General features: G+C 40.8%; 1 protein-coding gene across 1 annotated transcript in view; it reads left to right on the top strand.

The window, feature by feature from the left end:
• Positions 1-312: 312 nt before the first annotated feature.
• LIPI (lipase I) overlaps positions 313-17,223 on the top strand; it is a 41,121-nt gene continuing 24,210 nt past the window's right edge. The window contains exons 1-7 of the mRNA XM_034792573.1: positions 313-591; positions 3,847-4,223; positions 6,057-6,165; positions 8,751-8,852; positions 11,592-11,681; positions 13,114-13,281; positions 14,365-14,460. Of these exons, the coding sequence (XP_034648464.1) occupies positions 513-591; positions 3,847-4,223; positions 6,057-6,165; positions 8,751-8,852; positions 11,592-11,681; positions 13,114-13,281; positions 14,365-14,460 (1,021 nt within the window). The 5' untranslated portion in view covers positions 313-512. The remainder of the gene's footprint in view (positions 592-3,846; positions 4,224-6,056; positions 6,166-8,750; positions 8,853-11,591; positions 11,682-13,113; positions 13,282-14,364; positions 14,461-17,223) is intronic.

The following is a 17,223-nucleotide window of genomic DNA, read 5'->3' as shown; positions in this document are numbered from 1 at the left end:
GTAAGTTGCTTTTGCCCATCCCAGCATCTTCTATTTCCACACTCTGCAGACCACCAGATGTATAACAGACCATCAAAAACAACCACATAGTCTGTCTTCATTGGCATTTCATCTGAGCAGAGAGGTCAAGCAAAATGATGTATAATTACTTCCACTCCTCCCTAAATTCCACATATCTGGCAGAGCCACCAGTAACATACCACATCAACTACTCACAAAGCATAGACCCATGTTAGTCCAGTAGTTCCCAAGGAGAGAGAAAGAAGGGCAACTGACGATTAGAAAAAAACCCACAAAAATAACTCTGAAAGAACCGAATATGCATCACCAATTTCAGTATGGAAATAGGAGGAGTCATGAATTGCAAAAGCTTGAACACTGGTTTTTGCCCTTTGCAAAGTCACTTCCTTCTCTTCACCACACCTGTTTTTATCAGTGACGTTTCATTGTCAGATCATAGTGTAAGCTAGCACACATAAGGAAATACTAAAATCTTCTCTATTCAGTTGTGGATGTTACGTGTTGCTTTTCACAATTTCCATATGTTGAAGTTGTTTCTCTTCATCTTTTTGACGTGCTGGGTGAGATCAGGTAAGAGAGCCACTAAAAGTTCCTCTTGACTTTTTCCAAGCAAAGCAAACTAACTTTTCTAACTGCAAAATGACATGTAGATTAAACCTTATGAATCATGATTAATATAACAAACAATTAGTCAAGTGAACTTGACTGATTTGAAATTAGGACAAAGTTTTTCAGTGTAAGGTAAATAAAGAGAAAACATGATAACTTATCTCCTTCCGCATTTTTGTACACAAACATAGAAGTATGTGCACTTTGTATTGTGGAAGTGTATGAGAACTGTAAAATAGTTTTTGCAAAATAGTTTTAAACAGAAGATGAGATTATTCAGCATTAATTTACTAGGTATGAAGACTTTCAAAGTGTATTTTACAAATGTATGAGTTTATTTTTTGTTATGTACACTATAATTTGTTTGTTAAAGCCCTTCCAATCAAAATATGTGTTTATGTAAGGTTCTCTCTATCCTAGCTTCAAAAGCCACTAAGTGAAGACAAATATAAAAGAAATTGTACAAATTTAAACAGAAAACGGTGAAATGATATATATTTACTGGAATAAATACAACTGCCCAACTGATATTTATAATTTTCTCATGTGATAAAAGTACATATTTGAGTATTCTCTCATGAGGGTGTATAAAAAGCAATGTTAGTTATACAAATGTTAGTTATACGTTGCATTGCCCTCTTTAACACTACAAAAGTAATTTTCCCTCTCTTGATATTCACCCCTTCTTGTCAACTGTTGAGAATAGGCCACTTACACCTTAATTGAATTGGCCTTGTTAGCACTGACCCTCCACTTAGTAAGGCAACTCCAATGTTTTCACGTGCTGTATAAATATGCTGCTTACTGCATTTTTCATTACATGCATCTGATGAACTGAGTTTTAGCCCACGAAAGCTTATGCCCAAATAAATTTGTTAGTCTCTAAGGTGGCACAAGGACTCCTCGTTGTTTTTGCTGATACAGACTAACACGGCTACCACTCTGAAACCTGAAACCAATAAATGTTGCCTCAAAAATGTGTGAAGTCGAATTTGCAAAGCTTCCTGTTTGCTTAATGATTTACTGCTGAACAGTCTCAAATTATTTATAAACATTTCAAATCCATGTGAGTTTTCATCTAATTCCACAATATAAAGTATGCATAAGTGTACAAAGCAGATGCTTTGTCCTTTTTCCTGTATTTACTTTTCAGTGAACACATTTTATACTCTATTCATACTTGAAAGTAAACTTGTGAGATATGTTTAACTCTTATGTAGCATACCTTTCAGCTAATAGGTTTCACTCATCTTTGATATCTCCAACAGGATAGGCCTTTGTGTTTCCATTGATCTAAGTCTGATCTCCCTTACATTGGTTTTATGCCCATGGAATTCCATTGACTTGAATGGAGTTATTCCTGATTTACAATGATGTAAGTGAGAGGAGAATTGAGCTTCATGAGTAGATATCAAAATAGTCCCATTAATGTGAAGGAACATTTCAATATTTAAGGTATCTCAGTGTAATTCACTACACAGGTTTGAGAAATACATGGTAATAATAATAATTTTATCTAATTGTAAGATAGTGATATCCATTTTAGATTTTCTAGAGGAAGAACAGCTGTTTCATAGTACACCGAGGGAAAATGTTGTAAAGTTTAGCTGTGAATCTGAATATTTAAAATGCAATTAGATGTCTAAGTAATTTTTTTTTAACTGAAACTGTCTCCAGCATGTAGTTGTGGGTGTGTGAATGGCATGTGTGAGAGAGAATTTCTATTTTAGTTTTCTCACCTCACCTAACATTGTCATGATTTGAAAACCAGAAATTAAATTTGACAGATGATAACATTTCAGGATCTTGCCAATGTAAGACATTTAAATAGGACCTTTTGATGTTGTTAGTATGAAGATCAAAATAATTGCATCTGAATCTGAACTGTTCTTAAATTTCAGAGTTCCTCACTTTACTAAGATTCACTATATACCAGTCTATTAAAGATTACAGCCAGATGTGTCTTCTTTTATTAGTTATCTGATTTAGTGAGTCATATTAATCCACAAAGATGTAACCCATTAAATAATAACTGCCAATTACTTAAAAATAAAATAAAACATTTAAAACACTTTTATTCAGAAAAAAATTGGTATTTAATTTTAAAAGTCAGGAATTCCAAATATGTATTAATTATTGTTACAATCATTTCTAATGAGGTGACTGAATGAATGAGCAGAGAGAAATGTTGTGCCTTTCCAGATGATAGAGCAGGAAGCCTCAGGACTTTTTGTAACCCTGCTCTGTCACCTTATTTTGATTTTCATTAACCCTGCATATATCCACTGTTCTTTGCAACGTCCAGTCCATTTCTTGCAGTAACCTTGCTTTGGCCTGGTTATCAATTATTCCACAAATAATTTGGCCTCTAATTGTTCCATCTGTTAATTGTTGAAATTCACATGATTTATCTTGGTTATGTAGATTTGGAACATAGAGTTCAGAGATCTCACCTGTCAGTTGGTTTCTTGATTAAAAGAATATAAAGGACCTCTCCAAGTGACGTTCTTATGTGGATCACAGTATTCTTGATTTAAAAAAAAACAAAACACATCTTTGTCAGCTAGTTTGTAATCCTCTTCATGCTTCCACCACAATGCACTGTGGATATCGAGGGCCTCTGGACCTGCCACGTGTAGCTGTGTGGGTGATTTAACCATGTCCACTTTCTCTGTAATGCCACTTGGTTCCAGAGAACTGTGAAAGTGCTGCAACCACGTCCTTCAATCTCTGCCAGATTCCCATTTATTTTTTTGCCTATTTATAGAATCCTCAGTAAACTGAAAACTTAGTTTAAATGACAAGCTTACATGAAAAACTACCATTTAGGAGCAGAGTAGTTACTATTCCTCTTCCTACTTCTAACTTTCCAAAAGAAATTGACAGTTTGTATTTTTATACTTAGTTTTATATAAAGAGGCATATGACAGGAAAAACTGAGAACGGTTTGTTAAAATATTGGTGGCCCAACCTTCAGTTGGGTAAATCAGCTTTGAAGTCCATTGAGCTGTGTTGATTTACACTAGCTGTGGATCTGGCCCCAGATTTGTTTCACAGAGTTGGAATGAGCATAGGCTTTAGACGAGTTCAGAATGATGGAATAAATGGAAGTACTTCAACCTTTGTGGACAATTAGAGAAAGAAAGAGTGTAAAAGAATGGCCTTTTACATAGTCTAACTGATCAAACAATTGTCTAACATTTTTATATTTTTCAGATACAGAACGAAAATGTCAAGAGTTCACAGATCTTAGCATACACAATGCTTTAGCTGGGACAGATCTAAAAGTGAAACTGCTGTTGTACACAAGGACAAACCAAAACTGTTCTGAGAGTCTCAGTGAATATAATACAACAGCATCTACATATCTGGATGTGACCAAGAAAACTGTCTTTATAGTCCATGGCTTAAGACTAACAGGCTCTACACCAGTATGGCTGAACGACATGAAAGAACTTCTACTGTCTTTAGAGGACGTTAACCTCATTATAGTAGATTGGAACAGGGGTGCTACAACTGTAATTTATCATAATGCTGTCCACAACACCAGAAGAGTTGCAGAAATCTTGAAGAAATATATTGACCAGATGTTGGTAAGGTAGACATTTACCCTGGAGGTAAATGATTTAAAATAGTATAGCTTTGGGTGGTTAAAAAAAAAGTGTTCAAAATATAGTGGTCTCAGAAAGAACACAATAAATACCATACTTTGAAACGTTTGTACTAATGCTTACATTAGTGACTGCATGAAGTTACTACTGCATCACTCACATATCTTTGTTCCCACATCTGCTCCCATTGACGTCAAAAGCAGTTTGGGCACTTTATTTCAATGGAACCGAGATTGTATTTGAATTACTTTGTCAGCAAGGAGTTTCAGATGCATTAAGCAAAGAGCTGCTATTTCAGAGGAGAAAGGTCACGTGAAGGATATGCAAAACTCTAGACCATTACATTATTAAAAATTGTTGCATTAGATACTCCTTTAAGTACTAAATGAGATGCAAAGAAAGCCCACTTATGAACATTTCTTATATGGAATGTTTATCAGAAATCATTGATATAAGGCAGTTAAAAACAGTTCTCCATTATACAAAATATTTTATATACCAGTGCTAACAGGAGCAGCTAAAACAATTGGTGATGAATAAAAGTCTGAGCCAAAGCCCACAAAGTCGGTGGAAAGACCCACCCATGGACTTTACTAGGTTTAGGATCAGTCCTTAATGAAATGGACAAAAATAATTTAAAGTCTCATTTATTTAATTATCAATTTTATTGTTTGAATTTCTTCCATCCCCATCACTTCCCATCCTGAGCATTCTCAGAAAGTTTGAAGATTCTGTAACAAGAAAATATCTGCACAAAGGTTAACAGAGAAAGAAAGTGGGTTTTGGGGGAAAGTGGTAAGAAGAGATGACAGAAGATATTACACACCATAGCATGGCCCCTAGGATCAGCTAATGCTGGTTGGGTTGTACTTACTAATTTACAAAAATATGGTGGAAAAGTGACATAAGACTAAAATAATTATAACAATGTAGGCACAGTCCCATACTGAGGTAGACAGGACTACATATTGCATAATCCCAGGTCCCTGATGCAGGCTACTGCTTGCCACTTACAGTAAGCAAGTAGGCTACCTAGTGGAACAGTGGCTGCACCATATGCATTGAGCAGATCTTGCTCTGCTACAACTTGTGTTACAGTAAAATGTTCACGAGGGGGGTAAAAAGTAGGGGTAAAGATGTTAAGGCCCAGGACTCCAAACGTCATACTGACAAAATGATTGTCATGCAGCCATTTAGTTGTTAATTCACCTCTGGAACAGGAATAATATATCATACCTCTAGGACTGATTGAGAGAAGTTCCCAATCCCATGACCTGGCAGGCTCTAAATCTGCTGGTATTGCCCCTGAGTCCTGCAATAGCTTTTTTTTTTTTTTTTTTTTTTTTAAAGTCACCTACTGCATATGGTAAGCATTGCCTCCTCTCAAGCATTCCTGCAGATGTAGACTTGCTGAACTGGCTATGTGATATCAGAGCTTGTTATTAGTATTTTTTAATTGTATTGGGATGGGGTCAGAGTTGCTTTTAACTGATAGTTTTAGTTCACCTTTCTAGAGAATCTGATAACACTCTGTCTCTTCTTCAAAAAAATCAATGAGATAGCCTGGAAGAAAGGTTACCAGCCTCCTTCATACATTTTTATAACTACTGTACAGTATAACTAGTACAGAAAGTTTAATAAAAAAGACACTTAAAATCCATCATTTTTAAAAGTCAGAAAAAAAAACCCCTAAAGTTTTAAGGAAAAGTTAAATAGTAAAACTTAGTTTACTGAAGTCTATTCAGCTAACCATATTGTAAACCTTATGGTTAACATTTCTATAACCCATAATCATGCCTTTTTTTTTACTGACAGGCATATGGAGCTTCTCTTGACTCTATTCATATGATTGGAGTTAGCCTTGGGGCTCATATAGCTGGATTTGTTGGAGAAATGTATAATGGTAAACTTGGCAGAATTACAGGTAAGACTTTTAAACCTGCCACCCCCATTCTAGTTTATATTCCATCATTGTCTGAGTTAGCTGCATACCTAGGGTGACCAGATGTCCTGTTTTTAAAGGTACAGTCCTGTTTTGGGGGACTTTTTCTTATATAGGTGCCTATTACCCCACCCCCCACCCCCTGTCCTGTTTTTTCACAGTTGCTATCTGGTCACCCTATGCATACCACATGCGTGCCACTGTTGAAAAATCAACACATAGGACACGATTAAATTTAGTAAGACAATGGATCAAATGCATCCTTGACGTAAATCAAGAGATTAATTTGACCCAATATAACAGTAGCATAAACAGTATTTAGAAATATTACATTTTAATTTTTTTTTAATCCACTACAAAAATTCGTCCTAGGATTTAAGTCACTTTGGAGAAAAAAAAAATTGTGGCCAAAATGTTCAAACCTACTTGACTAAAGTTAGAATCCTAAATGAGAGTTGCAAGTGCCTAGCACCCTCGCAGCTCAGGCTACCTGCATTAGAGGAGCTTAAATATGGATTTAAAAACCTAATTTTAGGCCTAGGGCCTGATCAAGCATTGTATGTACCATATATACTCGTTGATAAGCCGAATTTTTTTAGTAAAAAGGGAAGTTCCAGAGAAGGGGGGTCGGCTTATGAACAGGTATAGAGAGGGAGAGGTGGGACACAGCCCCTCCCCCCAACAGAAGCAGCACAGCCAGCAGAGCCAGAAGGGAAGAGGCGGGGCCAGAGTCTCTCTGCTTCTGGCCACGCTGCTCTCCCCCCAGCCTCCGAAGCAGCTGCAACTCTGGGGCTGGCAGGCTGCAGCCGTGATGCTCAGCCCCGCCCCCCAGAGCAGGCTGTGGCTGCGCTGCCCACCCCGCCCTGCCCCGCCCCGCTGGAGCATGCTGCAGCTGTACCGCCCGGCCCAGCCCGCTGGAACATGCTACCGCCGCTCCGCCCGGTCTGGCCCGCCGGAGCAGGCTGCAGCTGCACTGCCCAGCCTGCCGGAGCAGCTCCAGCCAGGCCAGAGACATCCTCCCCTGGCCCTCCCCAGATAATGTGGGAAGGGATGGGATGGGGAGAGTATGGGGTTCCCGGTCTAGGGGTAGGGTCATGTGAGACATGGTCACAGGGGTTACTCTCCTAACCCTCAGCTTCTCCCCCCCCCCAAAAAAAATTCCCCACCAGTTGCTGTCCCTGCCCATCAGGGTAAGCAGCTGGCATGCCAGGACACTTTGTTTACTTAGGTTTACCTCTGTGCCTGCGGACGCGAGGTAAACAAACCATCTTGGCCCGCCAGTGGCTTATCCAGATGGCCCAGGAGCCAAAGTTTGCTGACCCCTGAATTATAGGTTCGGCTTATGAACGGGTCATAAAAACTTTCCATTTTTACTTATCCATCTTTCGGGGGTCGGCTTATAAATGAACCGGCTTATGATCAAGTATATATGGTATTTCAGAATTCCCTCAGTGGGAGGTTTGGTTGCATGTTAATATCAGTGGAACATGGGTGCATAAAAATACAGGATGGAGACCCTACATTTGAGGGATTTGTGGCAGAGATGAACAAAGCTAAGCCATTTACTTCACCAAGTTTCAAGAAACCAGCTTCTATTTTGATCCTTGTGTGTTCAGACCTGTCATTCTCTGAATTTCAGATTCACAAATACTAAATTTCACATGAAAACTCAGTCAAAACCTGACCAGTTTCACCTGGTTTTGCATTAAACTGTGTTTAACCACAAATTTCAGATAATTTCAACACAAATCTAGAAATGGGGCATGGCCCGCTTGGAATCAGGACCGCTGCAAATGTTATACCATGTTCTTTTGGCGTCACAGTCTGGAAGTTTTTGCCTGAAATACGCCACTCACTTAGCAGACGTTTCTGCTGGGCAAGAATAAAGCAGTTCTGCTGACTCAGAACCATGGTGTAGGTGGCTTGTTACTCCCCTAGATAAAAGGGAGGTGGGAGTGGCTCTTTGGGTGTAGAGAATCTAGGATGTGGACTGAGCAGTCCTTTAGTAGGAACCCTAGGAGATACTAAGTCTGGAGTGAAGGCTTGAACTGTATTGTTAATTTATTAATATAGAAAGGGGTGAGTCTTTGTGCATGAACTATGTGTTAGAATAGATTGTAAAGGCATTTATTCAAACATGGGTGTTGAGGGGGGGTCTCAGAAGAATTTTTTTGGTAGCCTCAAAGTGCGGCCACCAACTCTTGCTGGTGGCCATTCTGACAATTTTTCCTAAAATGTTTAATTAACTTTAGGAAAAACAAATAAATATGCACATATACACATCCAAATCATTGTAATTTATGTAGATTTTTATTGCATACTCAGTCATAATAATATACAGTTGTCTTATTCTTTACTGGACCCAAACAGAATAGAAACAAATAATGTACTTTGCACATTCTTGTCTTTTGTTGCATCACCACCCAGGAGGCTGTGGCCACATGAAAAGCCTCTGGTGGCCACATGCAGCCACGGTGGCCGCATTTGAGAAAAAATTAGGTGAAAAAATTATTATTGAAATAGAGTCCTAGAAAAATAATGCCCACATGATTCTTCTTTTCTTTCAGGTCTTGACCCAGCTGGCCCTTCATTCAGTGGGAAACCACCAAATGAGAGATTGGATCATACAGATGCACAGTTTGTTGATGTCATTCATACTGATATAGATGGTAATGACATAGCTTATACTTTCCTATTTGAGTTTAGGGGGAAATATACAAACTGGAATGCAGGAGTAGCAAAGAGGAGGGGAGAAAGTCAATTAGGAGCATCTAAGTAATGTTGCTCTGGTTCATACTGATAAATAGGAGTAGTTCTGAGTTGTTGCTATCTAAGGGTCTGATCCCATTGTACTAAATGGGAGTCTTTCCATTGACTTCAGTGGCATTAAATAAGTCCTTATATGCCTGTTCAAAATGAAAATGGAATTCATTTTAGAGATGAAGGGCCCAATCCTTCTGTTCTTATATGAAGGGTTTGGTTGTCATCAATCGGACTATTTCGAGCAACCTAAAGGTTTCAGCTCTAGATCCAAAACTAATTAGTATCAGGACTTTTTTAATTTAAAAAAAATCAACAAATGTGTAGGCCAGATGATTCACTCCCACACAACTCTCCTTTTGTTCATAGGACGCTGAGAAGTAGACTATTTTCTAGTAATTTATGTCTATATTATTCTAGTAAATGCACTTTGAAGGAAGAAGAATTCATGCAGTCTCCCCAGGAAATCAAAATATGTGTAAATATAATGGGTCAATTGACACTGTGTTCTTTGTAGGCTAGTTAAGCATTAAGATAATTTGTACAATGCTCACATCATGTTCATACACGCATCTAGAACTGTGAACATTTTAATACTACGGGGCCAAATTCTGCTGTCATATAGGCAGCTACCACTCCCATTGACTTCTGTGGAGGATGGACTTTAACTTAGGATGGATTTAGAGCCACTATTGAGAGTCCTGAGAAGAACCACATTAGTGTAATGCTGAAATCAAGATTTTCATCATACAAAAAATCAAGAAAGTCAGTCAGGATTTCCACAGCACCATAATTCTGCCAAAGAATAATTAGTTCTGATGATTTTTAAGAGCACAAAAAGTCTCTCATCTCTGACCTTTGGTCATATGTATAACAATAGAGTCTCAATAATAATATTAACAGTTAACATTAATGTATTGACTTACATATTAAGACATATTAAAACATTAATCTTTAAAACACCTTGGCCTGGTAAACTAAGATCATATGCAGTAAAATGAATAAGTATAGTAGAACCTTAGCATTATGAACACCTCAGGAATGTAGGTTGTTCGTAACTCTGAAATGTTCGTAAATCTGAACAAAATGTTATGGGTGTTCTTTCAAAAGTTTATAACTGAACATTGAGTTAATACAGCTTTGAAACCTTACTATGCAGAAGAAAACCAACTTTCCCTTTATATTTTTAGTCGTTTACTTTTAACACAGTACTGCACTGTATTTACTTCTTTTTTTTTTTTTTGTCTCTGCTGCTGCCTGATTGTGTACTTTCAATTTCAAATTAGGTGTGTAGTTGACCGGTTCAGTTCAGTTCAGAACTCTGGTGTTCAAAACTCTGAGGTTCTACTGTATACATGTGTGTTTAAAGTATATGGATCTAATCCAAAGTGCACTAAAATCAGTGAGAGTCTTTGAGGGGCTAGGAAGGCTGGAAGTCAGTTCCTTTCCATTCTACTTCATTGTATTGACATCTGCTAGTTTATCTTAGGGCTCAGTATTATGAGCACAGAATGAAAAACCCTAATTAAACTAACATGGATGCAGAATTTTGATTGCTGAGGCAAACCAGAGCTCTGAATTTCCTGACCTTTGTGCAATTAAAATCCCTACCACAACACTATGTAAACATAGGGTTCTAGTCTTCTTTCATTCCATGCATGGCAATTTCATTGGTGTCAATGGGGGTCCTGTGCAAATATGTGGTTAGAATATAGCCCACTGATTTTTGCATATTATTACTTTTGTTTTTAAAGAAAATAACATGATTAAAAGGGGGGGGAGTGCAACTAGAGAAAAAGGACTATATTCAGTTTGTCTCAGTAGGAGTGCTATGTACAAAACAAGAGGAAAATAAGCTCCAGAAACTTTTATTTACCTTTAAGACTGTCGCGGGGTAATGACTCACCGGTGCGGCGCCTCCTGCTGGTTGTCCAAGGAATTAGCTCTTTTCCAGCTCTGGAGCGCCCTCTGCCAGCTGATGTCTCGCCTGCCCCCGTGTCTCTCCTGGACCCCTGTGCCCTTTGCCCAGGGGTTCTGCCCACCACAGTACTCCCTGTGTCTGGGTCTCCCCTCCCAGGGGAACCCCCAACCCTCTATCCCCACCTTGCCTCAGTGGCTACTGCCAGTCTCCATCTAGCCCCCACTCACTGGGGCAGACTGCAGTTGGTATACCACTCATCATCGGCAAGGGGGGTTAGGACCTGCTGGCTTTACCTATCTCTGGGCTGCCCCCCTGCAGCCCCAGTACCTTTTTGGCCTTCTTAACAAGGCCTGCAGCCTGCGGTTTTACTAGGCTGGAGCTCCCTAGCTTCCCTTGCCTTTCCCCAACACTGCTCCACCTCAGGTACCCTTCTCAGCTACCAGGCAGACAGGTCTTTCTCTCTCAGGAAGCTAGAGAGAGAGTGTGTGTCAGCCTCTGGCCCTCAGCCCTCTTATAGGGCCAGCTGAGGTCTGATTGGGGCATGCTGCTTTCCCCAATCAGCCTAGCTTTTTCCCCACCGCAGCCCTCTCCCAGGGCTGTTTTAAACCCTTCAGGGCAGGAGCGGGGTGACCCGTACAAAGCCTTAGTAAACATTATTGTGTAATTATAAATTATCATTTGAAAATTCCATTGATGTACTTTATTACCTCAGATGTTTTTACTTTAGTTCTAGGCTTCAGGAAACCTTTAGGAAATATCGATTTCTATCCAAATGGAGGAGCAGATCAGCCTGGCTGTCCACAAACACTGTTTAGTGGTAAATAAAGATATGTTCATTTTAATTCAGAAAAGAGCATGACAGAAGATGTATCCAGTTAATCAACTAAGGTTTGGTAAGGCAAAACTAAAATCAGTGGGGTTTGCATGTTTAGAACTGTTGGGATGGCTGACCCCAATGTATTCTTTTTCTTTCCCACTCTGCTACTGGATAAATGAGAATTAGTCCATGCATACTGCTACCTAGATTTTGACCAAAATACCTGCTGTATCTTATTATTTACAATGTATACAGTGTGTGTAAGATGCTTACTACCTTTGTATATGTGTATATCAGGGGTCGGCAACGTTTGGCACGCGGCTCGCCACGGTAAGCACCCTGGCGGGCCGGGCCAGTTTATTTACCTGCTGACGCGGCAGGTTCGGCCGATCGTGGCCCCCACTGGCCGCGGTTCGCCATCCCGGGCCAATGGGGGCAGCGGGAAGCCGTGGCCAGCACATCCCTCGGCCCGCTCTGCTTCCCGCCACCCCCATTGGCCCGGGATGGCAAACCGCGGCGAGTGGGGGCTGCGATCGGCCGAACCTGCCGAGTAAGCAGGTAAATAAACTGGCCCGGCCCGCCAGGGTGCTTACCCTGGTGATCCGCATGCCGAATGTTGCCAACCCCTGGTGTATATAGTCATGCCAGGCTTAGGGTACAGAAGTTGTACAACATCCTTCTCTCAGAGAGTTTACATTGAAAAGGTGATATAGTATTACAGACTGTATTGCCTTTCCACAGACCCCTTCTGCAGTGGGGACCTCCCTGTTAAGAGGGATGTCCACTGGGCAGCTGTGACCAGGGAGAGTTCCTGGTAGAATGGCTACAGCAGAGCCCCACTGCCAAGAGTAATGTGGGACCACAAGGGACCAGAACTGCTGTGGCGGGCCCTGTGAGGATGGCTCTGGATGCTTGAGAATCCATTAGGATTCCCGGGCATCTGCAGTGTTATGGAAAGGTCCTACAGCCTAGTTTGTGGGGAGAGAGGAACTTGCCCCCCAGAAGAACAGCATGGGGGAAATCTTGATGAGGTGATGCTCCCAGAAGATCGTTCTCCCTGAGCTCCCTCTCATGTGAGGGGCAATTTGGCCCATTTTGACTTGGGCCCATGTTTAATCTCAATAACTCTGTAAATTTTGCAAGAGAGCTCAGTACAATACTTTTTCTATGTACACAGCCCCTTTGTTCAGCAACTGTATACTCTAGCTCCTCATCTTTTATTTTTGGATAGGTATAAATCCATTCCTCACCTTTGAAAGCTGGTAGCCAAATAAACCACAAATCAACCTTCTCCCTGAGCAGTAGGGAATAATTTAGTCATTAGCAAGAACTGAAATGGGAATTTTGTTGTGTGACTAATATTAATTCTCTTTAAGAATAGATAATTCAGTACATATTCCTTGCATATTTAATTTTTCTTTTTTAATTAAAGGATCTCAGTTTTTTAAATGTGATCATCAGAGATCTGTTTTCTTGTTCCTGTCATCCTTGAAACGGAGTTGCAACATAACAACATACCCTTGTGATTCATACTTGGATTACCAGAATGGAAAATGTGCCAACTGTGAAGCTTTTCAACCAATGCCATGTCCAGAACTGGGTAAGAGTTACATGGTGGTGTCTGTTTTGTAAGTTGGAAGGACAAATAATGTATTGATGACGTTTTCATAGCAGTCTCCTCATTGAAAATAGCTGTTTCTCAGGTAGCTTAGACTTCATATTCATATTGCAGCCTGCTGTAAATATTACAGGAGACATTGACAGATCTGTGGAAAGGGGTTGCTTGCAGAACTACCTAGCATCTAAAAATAATCTAAAGTTTTAATGCTATGACTGCTTTTTTAAAGGCCCCTAGATTCATTGCAGGGGTTAAATCCATATAAACTTTCTTCACTGGGCTTACTAGTCCAAAACAGAGGCAGGCAACAAAAATAATTAGAATCATGTAGAAATGTAAGGTTAGGGAGAGATTGAAGAGATTGAGACAGTTTCATTTAGAGAGGAGATGAATAAGAGGGGCATGATATAAATATGCATAATAATGAATGGTAAAGAAGTTAAATCAGGCATACCCATGTACCCTCTTTCATAGCACAAGAATAAGGAGACAATTAATGAGACTGGCAACAAATTTTAAAATGGGTAAAATGGAAATACTTTTTACATTGAGTCCAAGAGTTTAGTAGGATTCAGAGTGGATTAAACATTTATAAGATAAAATATCCACAAATACATTATACAGGAAGCATATCAACCCTCATAATTCAGTGATAAGCTAACCAATAATTTATGGGAAGAACAGGAAGAAACTTTACCTGTGGACCTTTTCCTTAATTGTTCAGTAGGAGGTTTCTTACGTCTTCCTCTGAAGCAGTTGGTACTGACCATTTTTGGAATAAGATACTAGACAAGATGGTCCCCTGCTCTAATCCAGAATGACAATTCTTATGATCTTAGTATAGCAGGAGAAGTATGTTAAGTGGCCTACTGAAGACTGAAAGGATATATATATTATCTGTTGGACTGGCTGGATGATTTTTATGTTTTCCAAATCAGTTTTCTTTCCCAATTAATGCACTGAAAAATTACGATAACATTTATAACCTTGAGTAATTTGCTCTTTTGTATTTGTTGCTATTTTGCTTAGTACTCTAATGTTGAATTATTAACATTTGTATTTCAGGTTATTTTGCTGATAAGTGGAAAAACTATTTAATCCAAAAAGACCCTCCGGAGACAAAGGCTTATTTTGATACCTCAGGCCAAGAACCATTCTGCAGTAAGTGACTGACCACGCATTACTTTTTTACACTTACCAAACTTGTCACTGATTATTAACTGATCCAGAAAAGATGACATGTTCTTGATTAAATTTTGAACATTGCTTCTATATGACTTGTAAAATACTATAATAAAAAGAATCTAAACAGTCAGTTAAATGTCAGTGTATAGAATGGGGAAAGGAGAGGGATGATCTGGCCAGAATAGCGAGCAACGAGTGAGCTAACAGGAAAGAGAGAGAAATGCGGCTGCATTGGATATGGAGAAAGATGGACTGTTAGGAGGGAAAGGGGAGCCAGAGAGCTAGGCTAGTTAGTTACAGAGGAGAGGCTGGGTGAGAGAACTTGCTTAGAAGGGAACATGGTTGTACTGTACATATACCTTCTTGCTAGTCCACCGATCCGATGATGACAAATCTGTGCAAATCATCAGTTGTTGGTCTTATGGTGTGGCCTCTGATGGCTATACAAGCCAATTCTAGAGGTGCACAATTTGCTGCAGATGGTGCATGGGAAGTTCGCGGTCAGTGGATTGTGCGCTGCTGATGCTCTGTGACGTCGTTCGCGTGCCTCTTGTAGATGCTGGCAGCGGTCTTCCTCAAAGGTGATGCAGGTATTTCTGACTGTTGCACGCCACTGTGTTCTGTCGCTGACGGCGTCCTCAAGATCCCTAGGTTTGATACTGCTGTACTGCAGATTGGCTTTGATGGTGTCCTTGTAACGTTTCCGTGGATGACCTATATGCCGGATGCCCTGGGAGAGCTCACCATATAGAAGCTGGCGGGGGATTCTGTTGGCATCCATGCGGCTGACATGTCCGGTCCAACGTAGCTGTGACTTCATGATCATCATTTCGATGCTTGTCATCTGGGCTTTCTCGAGGACCTCGAGATTGGGCACTTTGTCTTGCCAGTGGATCTTCATGATGTTATGGAGGCAGCGCATGTGAAATGCTTCGAACTGCTTGATGTGACACCTATATAGTGTCCATGTTTCGCACCCGTAAAAAAGAGATGAAAGAACAACAGCTCTGTACACAAGCAGTTTTGTTGACATCCGGATGTTATAGTGATTTAAAACTTTGACACGCAGACAACCAAGTCCCTGGCTTGCTTTGGATATTCGTGCATTGATCTCATTATCCAGTCATCCGTCACTGGATATGACACTACCCAGATATTTAAAGTTCTCCACTACTTTCAGCTGAGTGCCATCGATGGAGATACTCGGGACAGAAGCATTTGATCCAGGTGCAGGTTGATGGAGAACTTCTGTCTTTCCGAGGCTGATAGTTAGTCCGAAAAGTTGCAAGGCCTCAGCAATCTTGTTGACAATGTGCTGAAGATCATTTTCAGTGTGAGCCATGAGGGCACAGTCGTCAGCAAAGAGTGCCTCAAGAAGGAGTTTCTGCACTGTCTTAGTCTTTGCATTCAGGCGACGGAGGTCAAAAAGTGAACCGTCATGCCGGTATTTCAAGTATATACCTCGGTCCAGATCTTTCACTGCATGGTTAAGGACACATGCAAAGAACAGGTTAAATAGGACAGGAGCAAGAACACATCCTTGTTTCACGCCGTTGGTGATGTTAAAGGGGGCTGATGTGGTTCCATCAGACAATACATTGCCTGTCATGCTGTCATGAAAAAGGTGTATAATCTGGACAAATTTTCTTGGGCAGCCAAGTCATGTTAGAATGGTCCAAAGGGCTTCCCTGTTGATGGTATCAAACACCTTAGTCAGATCTATGAAGACAGCATACAGGTGCATGTTCTGTTCAATGCACTTCTCTTGTATTTGTCTGACAGCAAACACCATGTCGACTGTGCTCCGGCCAGGTCGAAAACCACATTGACTTTCAGATAGATTTGCGTTGGAAATACTGCTATTAGGTGGTTCAAGATGATGCGGGCGATGATCTTCCCTCCAACAGAGAGGAGGGATATGCCTCTATAGTTTCCACAGTCTGCTTTGCTGCCTTTGTTCTTTAAAAGAGAGAAAATAGTAGCATCGCAAAGGTCCTGTGGTATGTTTTTATCCTCCCAGATGTTGATGATCACGCTGTGGAACGCTGCTAGTGCTGCTGGACCTGCTGCTTTATGTATCTCTGCTGGTATCCCATCTTTTCCAGGAGCTTTCCCTGAACTCATCTGGCTAACAGCTTTCTTAGGCCTTGTCTACACTACGAGAGTAGTTCGATTTTACTTAAATCGAATATTTGGAATCGATATTGCAAAGTCGAACGTGTGTGTCCACACTAAGGACAGTAATTCGACTTTGTGAGTCCACACTAACGGGGAAAGCGTCGACATTGGAAGCGGTGCACTGTGGGTAGCTATCCCATAGTTCCCGGAGTCCCCGCCGCCCATTGGAATTCTGGGTGGAGCCGCAAATGCCTTCTGGGTAAAAAAAAAAGGGGCCAGGGTGCTTTTGGGTAACTGTCGTCATCCGTCCATCACTCCCGCCCTCCCTCCCTCCCTGAAAGCGCCGGCGGGAAATCATTTCGCGCACTTTTCAAGTCATTGACAGCGCGGACGCCACAGCACTGTGAGCATGGAGCCCACTGCAACCATCGCTGCAGTTGTGGCCGCTCTCAACGCCTCGCAGCTTATCATACAGGTTGCCCTGAGGCAGATGCAGAAAAGTCAGGCGAGGAGGCTACGTCAACGCGGTGATGACCTGAAGTCTGAGAGTAGCACAGACCTCTCAGAAAGCAGGGGACCCAGCGCCGAGGACATCACGGTGGCAATGGGTCATGTTGATGC

This window comes from Trachemys scripta, chromosome 1 (genome assembly GCF_013100865.1).
Source record: "Trachemys scripta elegans isolate TJP31775 chromosome 1, CAS_Tse_1.0, whole genome shotgun sequence".
In the NCBI taxonomy this organism is placed as follows: Eukaryota; Metazoa; Chordata; order Testudines; family Emydidae; genus Trachemys; species Trachemys scripta.
The sequence above is the reverse complement of the archived record's forward strand: the minus strand, read 5'-3'. Positions and strand labels throughout refer to the sequence as shown.